The sequence below is a fragment of the Lagopus muta genome, chromosome 1 (genome assembly GCF_023343835.1).
Source record: "Lagopus muta isolate bLagMut1 chromosome 1, bLagMut1 primary, whole genome shotgun sequence".
In the NCBI taxonomy this organism is placed as follows: domain Eukaryota; kingdom Metazoa; phylum Chordata; class Aves; order Galliformes; family Phasianidae; genus Lagopus; species Lagopus muta.
In genome coordinates, this window is record NC_064433.1 from 136,244,656 (window position 1) to 136,258,531 (window position 13,876).

At 36.2% G+C, this 13,876-nt stretch overlaps 1 protein-coding gene across 3 annotated transcripts in view; it reads right to left on the reverse strand.

Annotated features, from left to right (window-relative positions):
• The window catches only part of TFDP1 (transcription factor Dp-1), a 40,835-nt gene that overhangs the window by 1,862 nt on the left and 25,097 nt on the right, over positions 1-13,876 (reverse strand). For 2 of the 3 annotated variants that reach the window (XM_048960725.1, XM_048960814.1), the window contains exons 4-11: positions 12,175-12,281; positions 7,719-7,840; positions 6,886-7,051; positions 6,559-6,705; positions 5,264-5,332; positions 3,801-3,952; positions 2,793-2,959; positions 2,131-2,212 (exon numbers count right to left, since the gene is read on the reverse strand). In XM_048960725.1, the coding sequence (XP_048816682.1) occupies positions 2,131-2,212; positions 2,793-2,959; positions 3,801-3,952; positions 5,264-5,332; positions 6,559-6,705; positions 6,886-7,051; positions 7,719-7,840; positions 12,175-12,281 (1,012 nt within the window). The remainder of the gene's footprint in view (positions 1-2,130; positions 2,213-2,792; positions 2,960-3,800; positions 3,953-5,263; positions 5,333-6,558; positions 6,706-6,885; positions 7,052-7,718; positions 7,841-12,174; positions 12,282-13,876) is intronic. The other variant, XM_048960888.1, reaches the window with a different exon arrangement.

The window sequence follows — 13,876 nt, forward strand, 5'->3', positions numbered from 1 at the left end:
CATTCTTAGCTGCAAATTCTTGAAAAAACATTTTTCTAAAAATCATAGAAATAACATCTCCAACTTGACAAACACTCATTTTTAAAACTGTTTTCAAAAATACTTTTACTCATCATTTTTAATCTACTTAACATGCATTATCAATCACACAAAATCTTGTTGCATGGAGCTAACTGAAAGGCTTCGGAGTCTATCATTCCATGAAGTGAAGCTTCTTTCAAAAACACGAGTTACATTTCTACTCTTTAATCTTGATGAAAATGCTGTGCTTTGTTTTGGCTTTCCCTTTCATTTAACCTGGAAATCATGTTCAACTAGCTAACTGCACACTTCCAAGGTTTCAAAGTTAACTGCAGTAGACCAAGAAAACTCCTTGGATAGAGCCTGCATCTGAAGCTGTACAAGGATGAAAGAATGGATGGGGTGGATGGGGATGATGTGTGGAAAGGAAATGTAGCACACCCTAGAAGCTTGCAAGGAAAATATATTCAATATGACACTTCCAAGTCATATATTCTATACATTCAAGTCGTATGCTCTATACATTTTTTCAAAAGAAAGATACCAAGATATACATCTAGCTAAAATTATGAAGAAACAAGTTCTCCACAATTAACTGTAGAGACAATTTCAAAAATAAAGAAAAAAGGAGATTTTCCCTGTTTTCCAAGTTTGGAAACAAAAATCAATCTCCCACATAACTAAGAGGATAAAAGCAAGTGGATTTCATAACTGAATTATCCTAGTGACACAAAGACTAGGATGAAGGCACTGGAATTGACATCTTCAGGCTTAGAACAGCTTTCTCAGGAGAGGTGACTGAATAAACATATAGCTTTTATTTGCATTGGCAGCAATTTTTGGCACCAGGCATGCTACACATCTTGTAGTTTCCTACTGCCATGAACAGGTAAATATATACAATAATTAAACAATAATTAATCACTACCCTTTTCCAACCTCCTAAGAAACGTTAAGTGCTAAGAGTTCTTGTGTTTCTCACTATGGTAATGAGCTACAATCAGTCTCTCAATACTCCAAAGTTGTTCCGGTTCTCTTTGGAAAACAGAATGCCTTAAAAGACTAACGCAATCACACTTTCAAAGTAAGCTTTATCTTTAGGAAGGACTTCCTTCCAACTCTAAGGGAAGGCAGACTGGTGAGGAAAAGCATCTTCAGGTAAAAGAAAGAAGAATAAAATGCTATTTCCTTGTCTAAAGATATCCCATCAGTACAGAAGCTTTTCTACTAACATAAATGACTTTAAAAACAGCCAAAAAACTAGGACTTCCTTAATAATTTAAATAATATATCAATTTCCCAAGGCACTGACAAGGCACTCTTACAAAAAGAGCCTACATAATCTGTAATTTGCACTCACCTCATTTTACATTGCCCAGACTGGATCAGTTGCATGATAATAGGACGAATGCAACTGACCTTTGATATCAAGCTAACTTTCCATACACCATCAGACAAACATATGTCAGGTAATGAACACATATACACGTAATTTGCTCAGATAATTGACTCACTTCATTCAAGTGTTTTTAACAGCATTAAACATTTCAATAACATCTGAGTCATTTAACAACTCAAAGCTCACACAAGAGAAACTTCTGATCAATGCAATGACAAAAAAACTTGTCAGTTGTTACTACATAAGGAAAAAGTGCCTTGTATGGCAAGAGAATAAAATATCAGTTAAGCTCTGAAATAGCATATATCTGTACAAGGTTACATAAAAGACATGATTTGTCATTCTACCAGTGTATGATGTGGTTTAAAGTTCAAAGACAAAAATCTGTTTTGTGCTAGATACCAATAACCAAGTGAGAACTGTGCCCTGGTTAGGTCTTAGAAGTATCTGTTCTCTTGTCACAAACTCAAATCTAAATAAAATTAATACCTGCCTATTCAGTTTATTTTCCAATACTTTTAAAAAAGTTTCTTTGTTGACATTATTAAGAAACACCAATAGTCAAATTAAAGTGATTTCCAGGGATAAACTTGAGCACACTCCACACAACATTTAATCAAACCATAACTAGTTTCACAAAATATTTCAGATGAAGTTAATTTTTCTTCATGCTGACAGATTTTAAACATTTATCAGTAATTCCATCTCACCTGGCTGAAAATCTTGTGCCATTTGATGCAGAACCTGACGAAGATGTGACATATACACTGCTGATTGATCCCTGAGCCATTTCTGTAAAAACAAACATACACATCTCAACACTTCGAAACACAATCACCTAATTCAGTAAAAATGCTTTATTCTTTTTGGAGTCCAGAGAATGAGTCTTGCAGCCAATACAACAAAACATATTGATGCCCTACACCCAACATTTCTTAATTAACAACCTAGAGACTGCAACATTTCAAAATGAATATGATTTTGAAGTGAACAAGCCAGATGTCTTCACTATTCTGTATATGGAAAATGAATAAATAAAATGAAGCCATGACCAAGTTCACACTTACTACCTTCTCCCTTCGCAGATGAATCAACTATGAGTAATGTCCTCAAAAAAACCTCACCAAATTACATAATGAAAAGATTGCATGGAGCAATGCAAAAAGTGGTGCTGTAAACAGCAACAGTCTATTTGCTAAGAATGTTATTTATTCCCCAAAGTATAATAAAAAGCACAAACATCTGACAACTTATAAATCTACAGCATAAAACAGTGGAAATTAGCTGAAACATTTTCATGAGTTCATAAAAAAAAAAAGAAAGGAAACTAAAAAAGAAGGAAAACAAAATAGTTCTTCTTACACTAACTAACCTGTCACATATGGTTCCAAAGCTTTGGGAACCAAACTCCTTGCAATTTTTAGGTCCTCTGCTGAACAGCTTCCAGATTCTAGCCCACAGGCCATTCCCATTCGTTTTAGTACTTCTATATCATCATGAATTTCAAAAGTATTGTCAAAATTAAATAGATACTCAAACCTGTAGAGGAAAAATGTCTCCATTAGCTTGAATTACTTTAACTATCTTACCAGACACTTCTAGTTTCAGGAATTGCAGAACTTCAAAAGCTTAACACAGTGTTAGTGACACACCTTCTTAAGTAATCACAATTTTCAAGATACATGTATTTGACAGCAAATAATTAAAAATCATACACACTAACCTTAAATCAAAATTTAAGCTAAAATTAAACATAAGCTCAATTAAAATTAAAATTCTGCATACTATATAATCTTTAACACGTTTAACAGATGTTGAAAGTTTTGGTTAAACGTTTAGTTAAATATTTTGCACATCAATAAATATTTCTCCTATACCTCTCTTTTTACTGGCAACAATTGACTGTTCAGCAAGCAATAATTTTTGGTTTTTTAAGCTTTATAGTAACCTAATAGTGCAAGCAGAAACCACTACTACATTCAGTCTTAGTTGAAAAACCTAGATTTTTGAACTGAAAGCAAGGAACAGCAGTTTTAAAAACAAAATCCAGTCAAGTCTTCTGGCCGTACTTCATGTTAGGGCCAAGCTGACACTCCTTGCTAATGCAGCATTGTATACAACTTAAGTAGAACTGCCTTACTTGGCTTCTAAAATTTCTAGTTCATAAATCTTACATTACTAAATCTGAACACTATTATTCTTTCCATTACAAAGCTCTATTCAACATTACTAAGTTTAACTGCACGTTGGCAATCTGTAAAAGGCACAATTTATTTGTATTCCATTTGAACAAATACAGATTAATTCTTCGTACAGAGTTAATACAGATACAGAACTCATAGCTGTACCAAAAGCCAGAGAGAAAGCTTTGTTAACTCACTTGTCATTTGAAATACTGCAGTCAATCACTGTTTTCTTGCTGGTGTTCACGATGATGAATGGCAAATGGATGACAGAATTGGAAGGTGGCGGTCGATTTGCCTGCTGTTCTGCCTGACGATTTCTCTGAACGAGGTTCTTGAAGGCAATTTGCTACAAAAAGCAATGGAAATATGGAACTCTGAATTAAGATTTCAAGATTCAATTAACCTAAAAAATCTCTCAGTGAGTACCAGCAGCACATGAACAGAGAAGTGAATAAAAAAGGTTCACCACATTCCTGAACTTTAAGATGCAAGAAAAAAATCAAAAATCATAGTATTAAAAACATGATAAAAATTAACTGAGGGGGAAAAAAAGCATTTTCTAATAATTTAATCACTACAGATCCCTGAGTAGAACTTTGACAGAGAGAAAAGACAACAACTGTAAAAAAGCAAGTTTCATACAGCTTCATACTTCCACTTTGTTTAGTATTCCCTACTAGCTATCACATTCCACAACAATAGTTGAATTAGTAAGACTGTATTTTTGCTGAAATTATATGCTTGAAACAGTTAAAGTTTGGGATGTGAATGTCTGATATTACATTTCTGGAACATTCAACTAAGATTTGTAATTTCACCTTGAATTTCCTCAGAATGGAATTTCCATATGAATGGAATGTTTGTATTTTAGTTCTTATGTTTGCCATTCTTTAAAATTATTCCAGTTAACTACAAAAACTCAAGTTACATTAACATCTTACACTAAGCTACCAAACTAAAAATACTGTGTTTCTGGTCGGTCATGGAGTAAAATGAAATAAATGGGAATTTATAAAAAATAATGTAAATACAAAGCCAACAGACGCTGATAAATATCGGATAGTTGTAGAAATTGAAGATCCACAACTGTCTTTTCTTTCTGCATGCCTTCCCTGAGACTCTCATTCTTACTGCATACACAGCACAACTAATACACTATAGTGAACCAGCAGTACAATGACTTAGGGGATTACTGCTTCCTATAAAATACTAGGTGGAATCTGGGAAGTTCAAGTTGCCATTTAGCAACTGTTCCAATACAATTAAGCCACCTACACAGCAGGGCAGCAACGTTCAAGAAAGGCAAGATAAAGATCATTACGAGAGATGACCTGTTACAGTCAAGCTATTTTATCTGAGGACTACTGCAGAAAAACATTCATTGGACAATTCCGAGGAGTACAATATCAATTATTGGTCCTGACAGCATAAATTCTCTTTAAACATACAACTACAGAAAAAAAAAAAAACCATCATAGCTCATAGAAAGTTGGTATCTTCACCAGAAACAACAGTCAACACTGTGGTCCCAGTGCTACCTTTACCACAAACCTCACTTCTAGCCTTCTGAAATGTCTCCCATTCCCCACTGGCACAAAACAACAGGAATACAGATGGAAGTTACCTTGCCCTATAGACAAGAGTACCTTGACTGTACCTGTAGAATGAGTTCTTGTAGTTGAGATTGTTTTTGCTTTATTCTTTCAAGTCTTCTCTGTTTCTCCACCTTAAGACAGTGAACAAACTGATTAGTTTGTGGGTTTTAAGTAGTGTTTTGTATCAACATTTTCTCCCCTTAAATTGTTTAAATACCAGAGAAATGAAGGCAACAAGTGTGTCAGTCACTAATGTTCTGCAGAAGATGCAGAGACCTACAAAGTCTCACATCAGTACTACTGATGGAAACTATAACAAAGAGAAGAGTTAGGACATCCAGGAATAAAGAATACAGAAGGAAGAGCATAAAAACATCTTTGTAAGTGGAAGCTATGCCTCAAAGAGTTACCCATATTCTGTGTACTCCCTCTTCTGAGGGAGGCAAAAAGCATGTGGAACAGAATGATCTATTTGGTATATCCTGCTGATATTGAAGCTATTGGAGAAAAATGCTTAAAGAAACGAAGCTGCTTACATTCCCACAATATTAAGCACTAATTAGATCTGCTGTACTTTCTTCATCTGAACACAATAACACTGCTAACTGAAAGACGGTTAGCAATAGCAAAAAAACCCCAAAACATTTCATAGAATCATCCCCCTTTGTAGACAGATTCAAAAATGTTTTTCTCACTTGTCTGCTTCTACACAGCTTTTAAGTTCTACTGAAGAACTTACCAGGAATAAACACAAACACCTCATTCTCTTCTGGTAAAGCAGAATTGATTTATTTAAATATCTTACATTCACTATCATGTAAATGTGGGACTCTTAGGATGCTTATAAAGACAATAGAAAAATTCAGCCAAAACTCAGGAATGACACTCAGTATAAAACATTTAACTTCCAAGGCTCGTAGTAAGAAAATGCTGATGTATTTGCCTAAGTATCAGAAACAAAAGCGACCTACAACAATAAAGAAGGATCATGCACTATCTGCATCTGCTGAATGACATTTAACATCTATTGCTGCAGATGCATTACTTGTCTGGCATCTGAAGAAAACAGTATTCCTGACTCTTGATTACCACTAGTGTAATGTTGGAAATACACATTAATCACTTGCTTTGATTTACTTCTAATTAGAACAACTTGAATTACTTCAAATATATATATATATATATTAAAGCAATCTGGAAGCTTAGATGCATATTCTGTAAATACAAATTAGAAAGAAAGTCAGAAGGAACCAAACTATTCTACTTTTTATCTAAGAAGATCATATGCACATGTAGAATAAAAACGAATTCAAGTTTTTAATCAAACAAATCCACTGTGAATTTCCCATACATTTACCTCTAAATTCTGACATTCCTGAGCCGAGTTTGTAGGTAGACCAATCCATTTGATTTCCTTCTTCTCCTTAGAGATAATGTTCATGGCCATGAGGACATTTAAGGCATCATAGACACGTCGTCTAATGTTCTTCTGGTCGTAAGCCTGCTGTAGACATAGTGCATTAATCAAAAACATACCTGACAAATGACAAAAACATTTGAAAATAAATACATTACAGCAAATGAGTAAACCTGGCTATTATCTGAGCTGTTTAATTTAGTAGTGGGAAAAGAAATCTAAGCCTCCCCATTCAGTTCACGTGTTACTAGCCTCCCATATACTCACTGATTCATTTGGTGAAATGTGATCATCAGGGGTAGTGAATTCTGCAACCAACTCGTCTGCCACCTCATTGTATGAGGTGGTTCCTTTTCTTTGTACCTTCTCACAAACCTTCATAGAGAAATGACGTAAACCCGTGCCGCTCTTCTCTCCTTTTCTGTTCCGCTTCCTAAACATACATAGAACACGTTGTTTAAGAAGATTTGAACTTTGGAACACTTAACAGCTCTTTTTCAAATATAGACACACTGCTGTGAAAAGCCAAGGTCTTCCCTTTTTTTCTACTCCTCACCCTTCCCAACATTTTTTGGTACGATTCCACCCTCTCCCTTTTAAAATTTAAAGTAACTAATGATTATCTTGCTGTTCAGACACACCAGACAAATGCAGTCACTGTATCTGTTTTTTTTTCCCAGTAAGGGTTAAGTTCTTAACTCAAATGATAATTCAGGATATACTCATTCAATCTGAAGTATATTTCTGGACATCCTCCAGCCAAACAGAAATGTGAAACTAAAAGCTGAGTCACCTCAGATGAATTCCTATGCCCTTTCAGGAGCTGAATTCATGAAAAATAAGTAATGTGAGAACACCTGTCAGTGTTCACAGAAACATCCCAGTTGCTTTTATGACATGAGATGACATCATTCTTGTGTAACTGCATCTGATTTTAGTACAGTACACTTAAACATTGAAGTGCTCCTGATTTGAAGGTTAACAGACTGTCTTTCCCATGCTGCTTTCCCCCATGAAGAACGCATACGCTGTTGCAACAAGCATTTAGAGCAAAAATTCTAAGTAACTTATTGATCCTCTGTAACTTTTATTTTGCTCACCCAGCAGACCACGGCGAAGAATCTGCAGTCTGGTTTTGTGATACAAAATGTGTGTTAGGTGTATGTGGACTTCCTACCAGGATAGTATTTGGCACTGAAGGTCTCTGAGGTGTACCGATAACCTACAACAAAGATAAAAATCATTTGGAAAATAACCATAACTACCCCAAGATATTCAGATGCTGTATTATTCATGACGCATTATTCAAGAATAAAAAATGCTTTCTTTCTACATACTTGTAACAGATGCTTTCAACTTAGACACGTTAGCACAAATGCCTTCAGACCACACATCACAGGGTTAAAACACTCCTTAAGCAATAATCATTTATATTTTATCCTTCCAAAATGAGCTTTTCATGCTTACTGGGTTTCTTACAATTGCAAACAAAACAAAAAGCCCTGCCAGACTACACCTGAAGATGCTGCTGTAAATTACTGTTAAAATATAAATATACAGAAGAAGATGATTTGAAAATCAGTAAAAGCTGAAAGAAAACAGTGCAGTTGCAAGGCATTCTCTCCTACAGGCAGCCCCTCTCACTGCAGAGCTGAAAACAAGAATACATTAGAAGTGAAGATAAAGAAAGGTGCGTCTTTCTTCCTCACTGATTAACTACCCATAGTATAGCTATAGTTAGGCCATTTCTGAAAGAACATTTTTAAGAAGAGCTGGAATAAGCATCTTCCAGGCACATTCTAAATGTCTGATCCCACTTGATGGTTTTTTTGCTCTTAGATAACTGGAATTCCTGCAGCTACCGAGGTGTGATTCTGTCGACAATCCTTTCACTAATCTCATGGAAAAAAAAAAAACCAAGTCTGGTTCACCAACATCTCAGAATGCCATGAAGACTGCCGGTGTGCCACTCACATAACACACACAATAGAGAGAAGAGAGGAAAGCTAGTACCCAATCTCTGTTTCTTCTGATGACAGAGGACTGGAAGAGATTACTTAACAGCCTGCTTGCAGAGGTCAAATTTAAAGGGTCCCCCTCTATGCCTTGGCTTCCCAATTCCACAAACACTCCCACCACCAGCCTGATGCTACATCTAGAATTCCTAAGATCGTGCAGCTGGATGAGAGGCCAAGCCAGCACAGGGGAGCAAGCAGAATTACAAAGCTCAGAGAAAAACAAATCCGTTGGCAGCAGCAAATGCTGGAAATCTACTGTGCTCAGTACTACTGCTAAACATTGAGCAGTACAGAGTAAGTGGATAACCCCACAGGCTAACATGGAAAACTGAAGTCTGTTTGGCAAATTCAAAACCTGCTCAGCATTCCATCTCAAGAAGTTTACAAACTAGCCAGAATAACACACTTTTATGCTATATGTTTTGAAAGCCCGCGCTTTCACATAAAGGGTATGGCTCAGATCTAAGTTCATGTATTATGCTAATAATAATATATGTGAGGGATAGAGAAACTTAGAAATTTTCTCAGTATCCGTAAGAAGTCTAACATTCCTCTTTAATACTGAAAAGTCTTCTTATAATGAACAATCGTATGTTAAGACTGTTCAGTTTCTCTACAGAACACGGAGAAATAGATAAATCCCACAGGCAAAAATGAAATTGTTCAATGTGGGGTTACTTGCTTTTCTTTTTAAATAACTGTTTGAAATCCAATTACTGTCACAGTGACCACCAGGAAAAAAAGATCAGCAATTTTCTTTTTTTTTTTGCTGAAAGTTGCATCTCCACCAGTTTTTAAACACAGCTTCCACAGAAGCTTAGAATTTGCACTTTTGGTTCCAAGGTCCTCTCTCGTTACACTGCTTCCAAACATCCAAGATTTTCTTTTCCATATTTCAAGGACATGAAATGCAGAAATACTCCAGAATTCCAGAAATAACTTGTAAGCATCTACTGGTAACTAAGTGAAGAATCTTGAACAGAGGATGTCGACATCAAGTGTCTTATTCAAAGCTAAACAAGTATGGACTGACAATTAAGGAAGACCCCACAGCCTAGAGTTTCAGATTTAGTCTAAGAATTATTTGATTTAGATTTTGATTCAGTCTAAGAATTATTTGGTATTCTTATTGTCTCCTTAAAAGAAATGCTGATAACCCTAGGTTACTCTCAAATTCACAGGTAATCATAACTTTGCATTAAAATAACACTAAGAGCTCAGTAGAATGAAGTCACTGGGGCACTGGGAACATCCTAAAATGAAAGCTTACAAATGGAATCATAAGAAGATAATCGAACAAATATAGTTGGAATTTTAGGGAAAACAGAAAGGGAAGAGGCAAAGAATGAAGTCAAAGTAGAAATCCACTGTATCTACACTTTTAAAATGTTTTTGGATTTATGAAGAATGAGATTAAAATTCAGTTCCTTAAGAATAAAGAAGATCAAAAAAATGGAAAAGAACAGGCATGACAGCCTTCACAATCCACTTCACTGTACTACAGCGCTGTCACCACTAACATTTTTCTCCTGAGAAGAAATAATGCCAACTGAACAAGAATACAAGCTCAGAAAATTAAATATTTAAGTATTAAAAACATGGTTTTACCAGACAGATGTTAAAAAGTTGATCAGGGTCACAAGCAAACTCAATTCATTACCAAGAACATCTTGCTTATTGGCAAAAAAACCAATTATCTCCTCAGTTTCCAGGTTTAGCTTTTTCTTGCTATCATTCTGAATTATAAGGCCAGCATAATTTTATCCAAAAATTTTCTCTCAATATACACTTGAGATTGAACAAGAACTCCATCTCTTCTCTGCCAACATAAAAGTAAGCATCTTATTTTGTGCCAATAAGAGTCAATACAAATATGCTGATATGGGCCATCTTTTTTCTTACTTAAAATGTTTAGAATAACACTGAAAATGCTGACAAATTCTTCACTGCAAGCATGAATTTCACACAGTGATCACACTAAGAAAGACACCATGAAGAAAAGCAATTTCATGTTACCGTGCAAGACTGAAAGTACACGAGCATTTGTCAATTAAATGCAGTGAAGACAATTTACAGATGTATAATTAGTGCATATGCACACACACAGGACTGTAAACGTTTATTTACTCAACCTTCAAAGTTTAAAAAGGCATCAGATAGCTTGTCATTTCATTATCAAACCCTCGTTTTGATAACTTAAGAAAAAGTCTTCCATGTTACCAAAAAGAATGTTTCGTTTTCAACATTAAACTCAAGTACACAGCCTCAAGTATACAGCCTCAGAGTAATGACCAGAAGACAAACTACGTGCCACTGTGATATGCAGAAAAAACCATTCTCTTCCTACTGCTAGTTACTGCATTTAAATTAAAAGAACATCTAACAGCTCTGTACTTGGATATTTATTGATAAAATATCTCTTACTGAAGAGGTGAACTCAGCTAAACTCATTTTAATAAACTCTACCTTTCAAGCAATTGCTGGAGGCACTGAATTCACCAATGCATACAATGAATAATCTGCAGTTTCACTGACACTTCAATAATCTACAATCATTAGTCTATCTCGTATGGGACTCCTCAAACTATGTGAACCTCAAGACTTGAATGTAGATATTGTAGTTCAACTCAGGACATGGGAGAGTGTAGAGGTTTGTGGGTTTCTCATTGCTTTGCTTTTTTTCTTGGCTTGTTGGTTTTGCTCTTCTCCCTCGCTGTGCTCTTCAAATTGACAGTTACACCAGAGCAGCTCTCTGAACATGGTAACAATTTCAAAGTACAGCTGGTAAGCAGTTATAAAGATAGGACTAGAGGGACTAGACTTTCCACAACAGCTGTACAGTTGAAGTGGTACAGTTTATAGATTTAGGCAGTCTTGCTCCTTAGAGCTTAAGAGTTGGGAAAGGAGGATGGTAAACTGCTTTTGTTTCAAGAAACTCAAACGTAAGACAAATTATTATAAAGATCTTTACACAATACAGTTGCTTTCCATAAGATGGAAACCTTGAGACCTACTCTCTTCAGATCACCACATTTTAATTCTGATCACTACAGAAGTGGCTTCTTATAACCTGTGTATTTTCAACTTCACTATTAGATTCCTTGAATCCTAATTTCATACGCCTCACACAAAACAACAGTAAAAATTCAAGCAAAAGGATACCTCAATTTAGAATAAAAAAAACTTTGCTTTCAAAATTGCTTTCAATTTTGTTCCATTTGACTTCAATCTCACTAAAAACGTGCTAGAAGAATTCATTTACATGTCTCTATGACAGATTTCAAATGAACATGTGAAAGAGCCACTGATTAGAAGTGGCAACACTACCAAAAAAGAAAGCAATCTGAATATTCAGGTATCTGCCTATTGATTTGAATGTCATTTTCTCATTTCCTTCTGCAAAAGCACATTTGTTCTAATTTAGTGAGTCTATTAAAGCTAGAAACATTTAGACAATCTGCACATGACAAGTGATACTGAATATCAGCAACTAAGATTTACAGCACGTAAGTTAAAAGAAAACAACACATCTCCTTACCACTTGTTGTGCAATGTTGACATTAGACCGTCCAAATGTTTTTGGCAGGAGCTGTTTTCCGAGTGTATTTACTGTAGAGGGATGAACAGCCAATAGAGAAACAACTCCTAAAAACAAATAGAAGTAGAAATCTGCATGTCAGCCAAACTGTATTATTTTTGCAATTCCAGTTTCATAAGTATTACCAAGGCCTACTAACAGAAACTAGCTCTGAGCGCCACAGAGAGCCAAAATGAACGCAGCATTCACGCTCTTGAAGCAGAAAGAAATTAAGATTCCTAATATATTTTTCTCACCTTCCTTTTGTGTAATCATTTCAGTGATCTAGTATGAGCATGACTTAACTCCTTACGGTCCACTTATTCTGACAAAGCACAGTAGTAGAGCTAACAGGTTTATGATAGAAGGCATATTCCCCTCCTCTTCAACCCAATTCTCCTTAGTGGCTACCCAAGTCTTTTGCCTAACCACTTAAAAACCATGTCCAATTCCCCAGCATCTGACATACCCTTCTGAGGCATGCTGATCTACAAGAGATTACATTTGTTTAGCATGGACTTTCCAACAGAGTAATTCCAACCTTCCTCTTTCTCCTAGGTGATCCCTTCCAGCTGGAGAGAATTAAAGAAGTCTACAAGAAGCCAGAATTTGAGCAAAACACATGTGAACAAATGCAAACCAACCCTGAAGGGAAAACTTATTTTCCTGTTCATAAGCTATCCACAGTCGCCACTGATGGTTACGTTTTAACTATATAAGACAAAAATACAACATCAGGTATCCTTTGAAATCTGATGTTCCAAGACAGTCATTTCCCTGTCTCCATCCCCCTTTACCCCCCCAAAACCCAACCAACAAGCAACAACCAAAAAAATGAACAATACCACAAGATACCAGGAAAGACCTTGCTTTCCCAAACGCTTGTACTTCCTAGCTGCCATTACTACACCATGACAAATTTGACAGCTTTGCACTAGAATCTACTGTTGGTCCCACACACAGCTTCTCAGGATGTCAGGATGTCTATAGTCAAGGCAAGTCCAACCCACAGCCCACAGACTGTGTGTGGCCACACACAGCTCACACTGCAGCCATCCCCTGCCCTGAACCATCGTGGTGGTGGTTCTGCCCCATGGAGCAGCCCCCAGTCTAGGGCAGCTGGCTCAGCACAGCCATCACTCAGCACCAACTGAATATTAGTACACTCTTAACCCCATCCAGGATGAAACTAGGGCACAGGATGCAGTGCAGTGCCAGCTCAAGTGATGGCAATGAAGTTTATGGGTTTTGATACACTGGCTGAGCACGGTCCTGTGAATAGAGAAAAACATGCAGCCATGCTTTCTGCTGTGATAAATGAATTTGAGAACAGATTTCAAGATTGCCAAGAGGAGAACCAATTTTTTTGTTTAGTTGCAACTCCATTTTCATTTGATGTAAATCAACTGAATCTAAATCAACTAAATCAAATTCATAGGTGTGAGTTTTCAAATGGAACATACAGGACTGCAATCCATAATCTGATCACGTCTACCTACTGGACTTTCAGAAGCTCTCTCTTAGCAGAGAGAACATATCCCTCGCTTCATAGTCACATCTTATTCATGTCACCACTTTTGGCAGTATGCACATTTGTGAACAACTAAACTCTATGATGAAGCACAAGAGTAAGATTTCATCTGACGAACCTCTGACGAACACT